The 13,289-nt window shown below is 39.5% G+C and overlaps 1 protein-coding gene across 7 annotated transcripts in view; it reads right to left on the minus strand.

Moving 5' to 3' along the window:
- Positions 1-13,289, minus strand: part of Ntrk2 (neurotrophic receptor tyrosine kinase 2) — a 362,470-nt gene that overhangs the window by 212,983 nt on the left and 136,198 nt on the right. Inside the window, exon 13 of one of the 7 annotated variants that reach the window (XM_058573110.1) lies at positions 7,583-12,700. The exons of the other annotated variants lie outside the window; for them this stretch is intronic. Within the exon in view, the coding sequence (XP_058429093.1) occupies positions 12,663-12,700 (38 nt within the window). The 3' untranslated portion in view covers positions 7,583-12,662. Of the gene's footprint in view, positions 1-7,582; positions 12,701-13,289 lie in introns of those variants that run through there. 7 annotated transcript variants of the gene reach the window in all.

A 13,289-nucleotide genomic window follows, 5' to 3' on the forward strand; every position in this document is an offset into this window, starting at 1 on the left:
TTTTCACAGGCATACCCTTAATAAATCACTTGCACGTGAATCCTCATCTCAGTGCCTGCTTCCAGAAAGCCTGATCTAAGATAAGAATTTACTCTAGGCTATTTGTGAAGGAAACATGTCCAAAAGCCAGCAGCAGAATGTCCAGCAAGGAGGTCACAACAGGCAAGATTTGGCCTGAAGACATGTCATGTTTGGCTCACAGAGATTTTCAAAAATGTTGTGGGCCTTGCCAACATTTAAAAACTGGGAGATTTCACACAAAAACCCAGATCTCCCCTCGTCTTGAAAAATCATAAGACTTGGCTCCCTGAGCCTGGATTCCTGGCTGGAGGTAGTTCTGTATCATGCATGAGCCAGTCTTCACCAGCCATTTACACATGCTCTCGACGTGTCCAGTCTCCAAAGTCATTAGAGTCTGCAACCTGTAGCCTAGCACAGAGAAAGTATTCAACACAGTTTGTCAAATCTGAATAAGCCATCATTTCCCTTGAAAATGATCCAATTTGAGGGCTGCTTGAGAGCAAGGGAGAATAATTGTGTAAGAGGATGTATCGCTCTGTTCCACTCCAACTCTTTCCTCATGCCTGGCAAGGTATCGATGTACACTTCCATAAACACTTTTCTGAAAGAATATGAATCAATAATGAGAGCTGCCATGATAGGAAATTTGTTTGACGTGGAACACAAAATGAAATGAAATAAAATCACTTGTGGTTTTAGTATGTAGGCGAGAAAAATAAAAACAGTTCTTAGTTTCAAATGTCGTTTTACATTACCATAAATAAAAAGATGGCTGTAGCTCAAAAATGACATTTTAAAAACAGTTCAAAATGTTGACTTGCCCACTCTGTGTACTTTTTTTTTTCAAGAATTATTATAGTTGAGACCCTTTTAACTGCTGCAATTGGTTGTACGTCATTTAAGGAAACAGAGGTTCCCTTGAGCAGTGGTACCCAGCTGTCCAGCCAGGAGTGTGCAGGGCACTGTGCAGAGAGATCAGTATGTTCCACAGAAAAATGGGGAGCACTAGTTAGCAAGCTCACCAGTCATGTGGAGCTCAGATGAGACAGTATCTATTATATGAGAGCACTAAGAATGCACTTCACAGACATCAGTGTCTGGGAACATAACTGACTGAGGGCCCCAACTATTGTGCTCTAAAATCCATCCTGAGCTGCCCAAAGCTAATGACTATGGCAGACCCATCCTGAAAAACAAGGAACTCCTCTGTTGGCCTATTTTGCTCAGACTCCTCAGCATCCCTTTCAATACTACCTTCATGTGAATGGTGATCTGTCGCACTTGATCTAACTTCCCCTCCATGTCTCATGCACTAAAGGTTCTCTGGCAGCCTGAAGTCCTCACAGCTTCCTTCTGCTTCCTCTCCATTTTTTTCTCACTCAAGGGTTTCTCTGCAGCTTTAACTCCACCTTGGGATCTGCTTCTGAGAGGAAACATTCTGCACTTGAAAATTCCTATTACCTATGTTCAGCAACGTCTATCTACTGTACCCCATAAACAGACACTCCCAATTTCTATGTGATTACATGAATAAAAAGAAAAAAATTCTCTTATGAAGAAAAAATAAAAATGACTGGGTTTTAGCGAACTGAGTTTGGAGTGAAGGGATAAAAGAAAAAAGGAGGAGGAGAATGAGGAAGAGGGGGGAAAGGACAGGAAAAGAAGAAAATCTCTGAGTTCTTCCTCCATTTGAACAAATTTCCACTAAGAATATAGACACAAGGTTCCTCTACAACAACTAGTCATTCATAGCACTAGGAAAAACTGAGATTTCCTACATAACTTGCCTTGTTTCAGAATCTCAAGTTTTACTAAGTTGCAGTTTAGGGATGAAATTTACCTTTGACAGAGAAGTTTTTTGTAACTACAGTGACAACCACAGGTTATCATTCTCTGTATCTGTTATGGTTTAGATACCATATGCCCCCACCCCCAAAGTTCATGTGCAAAACAATGTAAGAAAGTTCAGAGAAGAAGAAATGATTGAGTTAGGAAAGCTTTAAACTAATCAGTGTGTTAATCCATTGGCATGTAGTAGGCAGGTGAGGAGTGGCTGGAAGAAGTGGGTCACTGGGGGCATGCTTTTGGGGTTGATATTTTGTCCCTGATGATGAAGCACCCCCCCCCCCCCCACACACACACACACTTCCTGCTGCCATGTCCTGAGCTGCTTCCCTCCACTATGTCCCTTGGTCGTGATGTTCTGCTTCACGTTGGGCCCATAACCCTGGAGTCAGTCATCTATGGACTGAGACCTCTGAAATTGCAGGCCCCAAATAAGCTTTCCCTCTTCTATGTTGTTCTTATTGGGCCCTTTGGTCACAGTGGTGACAAAGCTAACTAAAATGATATTGCAAACCTCAACATTTTCAGATTTCCATTTTGTTGAGAGGCTAAAAAAGGGAAGTACACTTCTTGTATGAAACATGTAAAATATACCTCATATCCAAGAAAAGAAAGAACACAACAATACACACACACACACACACACACACACCCTCTGCTCCCTCCCTCTCTTTCTCTCTCTCTCTCTCTCTCTGGTTATTTCATAATTTACAGCAAAATAGAAAAGGGAAACAAAATCAGCAGCATCATTTATAAACCCTAGAAAATGGAAGTTTCCAAGCTGTCATAAATAAGGATGGAAGTATTTGCCAAGTCAGAGATTTTGCCAAGTTTGAAATCCACTCAATCCTTACATCTTTGAGCTCAGAACAGAACATCAACCTTTTGGGATTTGTAATCATTTCTTCTCAGCAAAACTTCTTGCTATTTATAAGAAAGTAAAAACAACAAGCAAAACATTCAACATGGAAAGTTTTTTTAAAAAGACCTTGGAGTATTATGCACAATGAGCACTGGGAAGGGAATAATGACATAAATTATGTATGCACAGGGATTAAGTTCCCATTTAGTCACACAAGTCTGAAAGTATGCAAAATTCCTATTCCGTGTGTGTGGGGGTATGTGTGAATGAGCATGTGTGTGTGTGTGTGTATGTGTGTATGTGTGTTTATGAATTATTGTGTTCTTGTTGGGGCTTAATCAATCTCTCTCTCTCTCTCTCTCTCTCTCTCTCACACACACACACAAACACTTTAGTTCTACCAAACCAATTTAAAAATTTTATTGTATTAAAATTAAAGAAAGGATATCAGTGGAAAACCAGAGGAAATTATTGTTTTAAAAAATATAAAAGAGAAGGAAAAAAAGAGAAAATAGACAAAAAGATAGGTATACTTTATACAGATTATACAGGGTCAAGAAGAATTATGGTCTAGTGGCTGTCTCAGAACTTGTAGATGAGGGAACACCCCAGAGGCAAAGGAAAAACACTGCCTCAGAGATGGAGGGGCAGACACAGGGAATTTATAGTTAGACCGATCTGATTTGTGTATCCTTGGACAAGTTTCTTAATTTCCCAAGCTGTTGTTTTCTTAGGTGTAAATTATGGCAACAACAGTATCAACATTATAGATACTCCATTAGACCCCAGTCTATAAGGCAAAGATGACATTGACTGGGTTTACTATGGTCTCCCCCAAAGCCTAGCTGTGACATATGCTGACATATGATTGACCCTTAAAAGACACTTGCTGGATTTTAAATAGATTTAATGCTAGATGAGAAAAGATATCAGAGAATTAAGCATATATCTCAGGGTTCTATCAAGAAAAAAGAACTTACTTAAAGAGGTATGAGACATTTAAAGGGACAAACAGGAAATGATAAGGCACTGAGAGAGTGACAGCAATGGGAAGCCTTTACCACCTTAAGAGATGGAGGGAGAGATAGGGAAAATGGTACTAATGGTGCCCAGTTGAGGGCTGGAGCCATGGAGGAGGACCTATCCAGTAGCATTTCAGATATAAGCAAAGATTCCTCCTAGAGTTGGTGCCACCACACATGGAACATGCCAGACATATCCTGATCCCTTTCTCCACCCAAGACCTGAAGGTACACCCCACTAGTCAGACACTCTGGTAAGCCAGCATACTACCAGAATAGATTTAAACATGGCACCCAATGCAACAGTGTTTAGATAAGGATTATGGAGAGGCAGTCGACTTCCCCAAAATCCAGGAGCCTGAAGAAAATGTAAAAGGAAAAATTGGCCTAAGAGTCATTCCTGAAAATCCTATTACATATTCAGAGGCTTTGTCTTAGTTTACAGAAAAACCTAGAACTCCCCCCAAAAGTAAAACAGTCCTTCCCACCACAACTCAAGGGGCTTTAGGTGAAATTGCATGAACTTACCCGAAGCTGAATCTCAATCCTCAAAGCAAATAGTGCAGCCTACATTTTTATTTAATGATGCAACAAGACCAATTACAGTATGATGAAAATTATTAAAAAGAGATAAAATGATGGACAATAAACACAAGAGATTCTCCTCCCCTTATTAGAATAAAAATATTAAAAGGAGGAAGAGATAGAGAACTCACTGTTTATTAGTTTGTAAGGGGCAGAGATTTGAATTCAGAAAACACAGGCCCTGGGGTCTTGTGGCATGTAAGATGGACCAAATGGCTGGAAAATTAGCATATGCCCTTGGAAGTCTCTCTGGATCACTGGCTGCCAGACAGGACAGACAGGGGCAAGAATGTGGAACTTCTCTGAGGCTGCCCTGCCTCTTGGTGCTGGAAAAGCAAAGAGCAGCTCAGGTATTTTCTGCCAGTGTGTTCTGTCATCTGGATCCCATCCAAGAAAGTGGCTGGATGTGTCCTGAAACATCCCCTTCCCACTACATCCCCTGCACCCCACAGAGGTGGTTTTCCTCCAGATTCCTTATTGGACAGTGAGGACTACTCCAATGAGAATGAGAAGTACTGAAAATCAAGAGTGATGAAAACAATTCACTTGTAGATTGTTCAAAACAACAAATCCATCTTCAGTTACAATGTACAAGGAAAACATGCTCTGGATTTTCAGAGTTAATTAGCTCTGAAAATATCCTTGGTATAACCTCTGTTTCATAAGGTAAAATGTAAAAAGCAGATGCCAGTTTCTCTACCACACCACAAACTTTCCAGGCAAGATCTGCAAGGGATTTTTTAGTGGCAAAAATATCAGAGAGTTTACTGGCACCAGGGAGTAGGCACCTCCCCAGTGAGTTAACCTTACAATTTTACTTTGCCACAAGAATAATCTAAGCTGAATTTGTGCTTGAATGGATGACCTCCCAACTCTGAAAGTGACTACCTCTCATCTTTGTGCCTGAGGCACCTGGCTGGCCTCACCCTACCCCCAGTTGTGCCCAGAATCCAGGCCACACAAAGGACTTGTTAGAAGCCCCAGCTCTTGAGCCAGCCTGCCTGAATTCAAGACTTTGGTGCTACCACTTGTCAGCTAAATAACCTGGAGCAAGTCCCTGCATACCTATCCCTAAAGATAGGTTTTCTAATATTTAATATATGGACAGTATTTGCAGCAGTCTCATAGGATTGTTAGATCAAGAAGCATATAAAATAATGCTTGGCCCACAGTGAGAAATCAACTGCCTTACCTGTCACTATCTCTTAGATCCTTTAGATTCTGCTGTAAATCTTATTTTTTGTTTGCTTGTGTTGTTGATTGGTTGTCATTTTGGCGCTAGGGATGGAACCCAGGACCTTGCACATACTAGGCAAGACTGCTACCACTGAGCTACACTATACCTCCAGCCCATTATCTCATTTAAACATGTGTTAGGAAAGGTGATAGCATTTGTGAAAATACCTTAAATTAAGTGCTAATAAAATATCAGTGCCACTTATTTTAAATGGCTTAATGATGAGAAAAAAATATATTGCAAAGAATTTTATTGCTTCAAACATGAAGGAGTTCCAATGAGGTCCATCAGGCATGGCCTACTAGAGCTACAGCCAAAGACCACTTCAGGAAGCAGCAAGAAATAATTTAGTTACTCGTAAATCATTGCTTGTAAACACTTATTCCTAAGCCTTGAGGAAATCTGAAATAAGTCTTTGCTTTCAATAGTTTCTTGGTCAGTTTGGGTTTTAAAATTTATATTATTAACCAAAATCTTTAAATAGATAACTCAAAAATTAAAGTTAATATGAACTGTGTTCAAGTGACTAAAATTTCTGAATTAATAAGGTAATATAGGGTGAATATCTTTGGGGAAATATGTTCAATTCTATTTTTTCCATAATCCTCAAATTTCAGAGCATCATTCAGAGTCACTGAACTGTTACAATATCAGCCCATACTAAGCAGATCCTCTTATCAAAATCAATTTTGAGGTAGAATCATTGGGCCAGAATTACCTGGGTGGAGAGAGAGATCCAGGACTGGAATTGTGATAATGCTGGAGAAAGCTTCAAAGCCGCCTTCATAGCTTGGTCTCCACTATTTGCACTCACACAGCCAGCACATGACTAGTAGTTGTTTACTTTGATTCTTAAAGCATTTACAGAGGCACACCCAATGACAATGACAACCAAAGCTCTTCGGAAGTTTTATTAGTAATACTGAGTGCCTCTACTTGCCTTGCTGTTTACTTTATCTGAACCATCTCATTTAACTCTATGGGAGCCCAGTGGGGTAGATAGTATTATCATATCATTTTGTAAAGGAGGACACTGGGGAAGAGAGTGAACTGACTTTTCCAAGGTTGTGTGAGCATGCTGAGATTCAAACTTGCATAGTGTAGGACAGGTGTCTACCACCTCAAATTATCATATGAACTCCAAATTTTGGAAGAAATCTCATCTCAGTTCAGCAAATTTAGAAGGGCCTTTGGAAAAAGCACAAATCAATAACACTAAACACCACAGTCTCATAAGAGGAGCAGTGTACTTGGCTTAATAAAACATTAGGTCACACTGGATTGTTTTCCCAATTCTGAAGTCCTTGATTTGAAGTGAAACCCTTCAAAGTTATCAGAAGGTAGCTATATGCTTAAATTAATCAGGGATGGGGTTTACAAACCTTTTTGTTCAGTCTTATCATCAAAGGGAAAAATGAAGAAGGGAAGGTGTGCCAGGACTGGGGATGGAGACAAAGGGAGATGAAGTGTGGGTACCATACTAACAATTTCAGTCCATCATATCTTATCTCCATATCCATGTTGTCTTCTATCTCTCCCATCTATAAAAGTACAAGTCATTATGTTTATTTGACCACAAAGTCACTTGAAATAGAACAAAGCACTGAATACACATCACTTACTCTGATGTGTGTCATTCCAGATATTTAAAATACCCAAGAGCATTCCCACAGATTGTGGTTTTATACATACACATACATAAAAATCCCCTTAAACATTTTTTAAAAATTGCATTTTGGCCAATGAAAACATTACTAATGTAAGAATCGGTAAATTGCAAGTACATAATTAACGTTGATGGGAATTTTAAAAACCCAGTTTTGAGATGAGTTTTTTTTCAAAATCTATAATGGGTTTGGGCTTTCTCCAAAATGCTCAGTGACATTTTTCACACTTTTCCTTCTAATACCTTCAGTCTCAAACACCACCAGCAACACATGGGTGATGGTACACGTCTAAGGAAGGGAGGGAGGAGTACAACACCAACAGAGAATGCAAGACACAGAGAGATGAATTATAAAACTTTATTGGCTTGTTAAAAAAATGAATGAATTCAGCAAGTACATTTATAGTCTATCCACATTGTTAAAATAGCACTTAAAAATAAAATTAAAAAATGATTATCCATTATTTACAGGAAATGTGAAAAACATTATTGAAAACCTTATGGGAAAAAAATAAAACAAAACAAGACATGAGAATGAGTCACAGGTTGCCTCTGGATTACAGCAAATGGATTTGAACATGAAATGGGTAAAACTCAAGGATTTGTCTTTGTAGGGGCTCTTTGGCTACTTTACATTTATGTATGCTCAATTCATAAATATATTGTCTAAAATAAAGGTGGTAAAAAAAAAAAGCCCTGGTTCTTTTCATTGCCTCTTTTAATTTTTTCCATGAAAATTAAGACTCTAAACATAGCTCGTGTTTTGTGGGATGGGGATTGGGAGTTAGCCAACATATTCTGGATGCCCACTAATAACTATGCCAAGGCTGTTCCACCACATGAGCCTGAAGGAAACTCAGAGTGCTTTCACTGTCAAATTCAGGTGACTGGCAGGTTCCTTTGTCCCTGAAGACCAAAACAGAGAATGGGCTGTGCTCAATAGGAAGCTGCCTTCTGTCTCAGCCTTCTGTGTGTAACTTTCTGGGCTATGAATTTGTGTCAACCTAATCTGGTCTGGTAAACTGAATTCAGGAGAGTCCTTCACCTTTCTGGGAGCCCTTAGATAAACTTGATGTGGTCTGCAAGAACTCTAGGTATGTAAACATAGCAGAATGCATTTAACAGCTACTTCTATACAAGTTTTCTTGGAGTCACAATCTGTTGAGTTGTATCCCAGGAGGCTCCACTCACATGTATCCCATGCAGCATGACCCCATGCTGTTTCCACATGGCTGGAAACAGCAACCTTGTGAGACCCCATGCTTCATAGAATAGTGTCTCTTCACTATATATCTCCCTCTGAATCTAGAATCTAGGCAAAACAAGATGGGATGAGTTTCTATTGTAGTATGATGGAATTAGATCAAAACCAAGGGAGGGATTCTAGACAGCAGACATAGAAGGTAGAGGTGTGAATCATCCACCCTCCAAAAAAGCAAGAGTAGAGTTAGTGCAGTTACTGCTGGGTGTTTTTATTCCATTTGCATTGGAGGGGGATGAGTATGCTATAATTGTACAAAGCACCTGGTAAAATAAGAAAAATCTCTGTTTGCCACAAGGTCCATTAGAGAGAGAGAAAAAAATAGAGAATACGGAAAGGGGAATAGAGAAAAGAGAGACGAGAGAGAGTGCATGTGCCCCTCCACCATGTTCTATCTCACACCTGGAATGAAACTTATTCTACTTTGTGCTCCTTAAGTTATTTACTCTGCAAACTTCTGAATAGGTGTGACCTCTCCTCTGAGATGCTTCAAGCCTGACACATGGGGTCTACGTCAGGATTATCTGAAGAGCCAGGAGCCACAGCAAACTTCTTTTGTGTTCCATGCTGTAGGCAGAGCTGAGATTGTTCAGTTCATATCCTTGCTGTCTCTTTCTGGGAAGAAAACTTGGTGGGACAAAAATGAAATCAGTCCCTGCTAGGAGAAAGGGGAATGAAAACCCTTGAGTCAATTTTCTCTAATGTATGTTCGGGTTCATTTTTTTCTATTGAGAGATAATCCTTCCTTGGCCTCCAACTGTTTGGACTGTGGTCGTCATCACAGTTAAGAGTTGATGTCTGTGTGATGACTGTGGACATTTCTATGAATTGCCTAAAAGGGTCTCAGGGGGACTCCAATTAATGCTGGGTAAACATGATACAGGACATGGACAACATCTCTCAATGATGACACACCTGATTTCCAGTTACCAAAGGCTATATTAGTACATTAAGGACACCCATGAAAATGGATTGTGCACTTTGCCCTTTCAACCTGGTAGCATCTAGATGGGCTAGGAGGATGCTGGTGAAAAGAGATTCATGTCATACAAAACTGAAGGAAGGACTTTCTAGAACGCCTCTGGCCACATGGAAATGGGATCCATCACGGAACAGTGGGAAGACACAGCAGTAAGAGAATTCCCAGCAAGGTGAAAGAGTTGAGGGTCACAACTGGGTCAGAGGCAAAGGACACACTGCAGGTCAAGCTAGGAAGCTTGCTGCAATGCAGCCCTCAGCAGTGGTCAGGAAGAAAGAAAAGCAAGTTTGCAAAAGAAAGGCAGAAAAATATGGTCAGAGAACAATGATCGTGTTTTAAGACAAAAGTAACAAACTGGCAGCCCACAGGCATGTTTTGTTGGCCTACATAATGTTTTAAAAATAACCGATCCAACTTTTTAAAAATAGGGACATTTCCCATAAAAAAATCCATGTTTTGCACTGCATTTCTCTTAAAGAATCACAAGATTTGGAAACCTGGGCCCTCATTCCCGTGGGGCACGGTTGGTGGGGGCTAGGTGACAGCTGCCACTCAGGTGGGCAGGTTTTGGCTCAGTCAGACCACTTTGTATACATAGGAGATCTGCCTGGTGTTCAAGTGCCAGATCCTTGCTGGAGAGCAACAGACCTGATTTCAGCAAAAGTGCCGCCTCTCCTTTTCTAATCCTGCAAAAACATGATGGGTGCCATTAGGAAGCTCTAAAAAGCAAATTTCTTATGGGGGACATAAAAAGCAGAGGAAGAAAGAAGGTTGCCTAAATACAGAAAAGAGAAGCTGTGTTACTGATCATAGTCTTTAGGGATTAAAAAAAGAAGAAGAAAAGAAAAGAAAAAGAAAAGCAAAGAATACAAGAGCCATGTGAAACAATTTTCTAATAGCCTGCTGTTTTCATTCTTTCCTAGGAGATGTCAAACTCATCTTTGATATATTCAATTGCCTTATCTGTCCACTTTTTTCCATTTTAAAACAAAAATCAAATGTACCCTGCAATCCTTCTAGCTGTTGACTATAAATATTCTTTTTTTCCTCTTGGGTCTGGGAAACTAATAAAATTGTCCTTAAAAAATCCATTGCCTTTTTAGGGCTTCGTGGAATAACATAAAAGCTTATTTTTTTTTTTTTTTTAACTAAATGACCGATATTTAAGAACCTTTTGCCATACTGAACCCCTGCCTGGCTCACCGTGTGAATTTCATTTCTCTTTCAGGGGTCAGGATTTCTGCTATTAGCTGGCCTCTTTGTAAATCAACACCTTTGGGAAAGATGGAAATCCCCATAGTGGCAGGAACTGTCATTTAGCAGTGAGCAAGAAGATGGGAATTTAGAGAATATTCAGACCTCCCCATGATGAGAGCTTGCTGCCCTTATGCTCAAATAGAAATGGAGAAAAAAAAAAACTGTGAGAGAGAACAGCATGTTTTCACTTTGGAGAAACATTTTTTCACTTTTTTGCCCCTCTTTCAGGTGTGTTTACGGAGTAGTCAAGATAAATGCTGTAATCCACAGGACATTGTGAAATGTCGGCATCTAGCAATAACATATTTAGTGGCTAATGTAAAAGATACAATATAAAATATTCATCAAGAATATTCTTTTTATATCAACTCATGCTTAAATGGGTCTTGGTTTATTAAGATTAATGCCTTGGTTACATCAGATTTTCAAAATAAAGTTTCCAAACATGGCTGAGTAGTTAAAAAATCTATAAATCCTTAAAACTGCACTACAAAACTTGAGCAATCATTTAAAAGAAATTTTTTAATGTCAGTGTTTCTAATTCAGGCATGACTTACATGTGCACAGCTAATAGCTGATTGTGTTTTCAAACGAAATGCTCCAGGCCTGTCTCTGGAGTGCCCCTAAATGAAAGGAGTGAGGAGAGGAGGGGGGGGGCAGTCAAACCTCTCTTCAGGACAAGGACACTGCCTGGAACAGACAGAACAGAGCCTAGGAAGGCCACTGAGGTGGCAAGTGAACGAAACAGGTGTCCATGGCTCAGAACAAAGAGGGGACGCAGCAATCTGTAGCTCTCAGCTGCCCTCTCAGCAATGAAGAAGCACCATGATAAAGCGCATATTCATTAGCGACCTGCCACCTCTTTGCTGCTGGGGTCAGGACAAGCTTTCCTGCCCATGAAAACCCAGCAGTAGGACAGTGTGCAGCAGGGAGACTGTCCTTCTTAGAATATCCTCTCCTGTTCACAGCAGGCCAACCATTCTGCTTGCAGGCCTTTTCAGAGTAGAAAAGCTGGAGTTCTGTAATGCAAGCAGCGGTGGTTCTCAGAGGGCAAATGGAAAGGAGCGAGGTGGTAATTTCACCATATGCATATATTCCACTCTGTTAGTGATTCTGAAACTGACTGTGCCTAACTGAAATCTATAGCCCTGACCAGATAGCAGCTGATGCTTTTCTTCTTGTGCTTGTTCTTTATCTTCTCTTTCGTCCTGGTAATAAACTTTTAAAGCAATCATTAACATTGTGTGACTCTGAGACCTAAGTTAAAAGTTTGGATCTTTACTGCCAGCAAAGAAAAGAACCTCTTCATGACAACACCAAGTCCCCAAAGTGATGGCATATGTGCCTTTAACTCTTGTCGTCACTATGTTGTAGGTGGAAAAATCACTCACTCAATTCAGTGATGATTAGAGAATAACAGCAAATGATGCTAAAATATGTGTTAAATATAGATTAGACATTTTAGTCTTCACTTATACCAACCAATCCCATATATATATATATATATATATATATATATATATATATATATATTTCACCTTTAATAAACAGAAGCAATTGAAATCAACACATTTCCAGTAAGGTCAAATAGTATACTTTTCAGAAGAGAAGTACAATCCAGTGGAATTTCATTTCAATTTTGTATTTGAACTACTGTAAGGACAGAAGAGATGGATTAATTTAAGATGTTTTCTTGACTTGCTGCGTAGCTGCCTGAGAGCTGCCTCTGCCTTGGTGTTCCCCAATCACAGTTCACCATATAAGCAGGCTTCATACAGTACATCCTCCAAGCACTGCCCATTTCTACCAGAGAACCCCAGGTAAGCAACATTTCCTGGGATAAACCAACACTGTCCCAAGAGGCCAGCTTACAGGGCAGCGTCAACCAACAAGCACCACAGCCCCCTTCTCTTTTTCTTTATTTCAGCTACCCATCCAGTGGGATCTTATGAAACAAAACAAAACCTAAAAAAAACACAAAATAAAACATAAGTCATGCTCAAAAGAAAAATCAATGGAAATTATCATACAAGTATAATCACTTTTAAAGGAATATAAATAAATTAAAAAATAAGACACAACATGGAATACATTTTAAAACACAAAGCGATGTACAATAACAGAACAGAAATTGGGAGAAAATGTGCATCTCTTATTGAGCAACTTACATTTAAACTCAAAATCAATTTTACATGGTACATGAAACATGGGGAAGAAATGCAAAGGATTTCTGCCCACAGATCCAGCCTCAATTTTATCATTTGTTAGCAGTTTAACTTAAGAAAAAGAAATCCGTGTACAATATGGATGATCACTGAAGAATTTGTATATGTTCATTTATGGATTCAACAATAAACATTTACTCAAGCCCTAATTCTTTTCCTTTGCTGATTTTCACCAAATAATGTTTAAAATAACTCATCTAGAGAACTGGCTGGCTTTCACTGGTGAAATACAGGGAAACACTAATATATAAAGTTGTTTCCCCCGCCCCCAGGAATCCTAATAGTGCCTAAATTTAAGTAAGTACCATACCATATATATGACACATAGA

This window comes from Marmota monax, unplaced genomic scaffold (assembly GCF_021218885.2).
Source record: "Marmota monax isolate L192 unplaced genomic scaffold, Marmota_monax_Labrador192_F-V1.1 WCK01_AAM20220418_F8-fsc00265, whole genome shotgun sequence".
Classification (NCBI taxonomy): Eukaryota; Metazoa; Chordata; class Mammalia; order Rodentia; family Sciuridae; genus Marmota; species Marmota monax.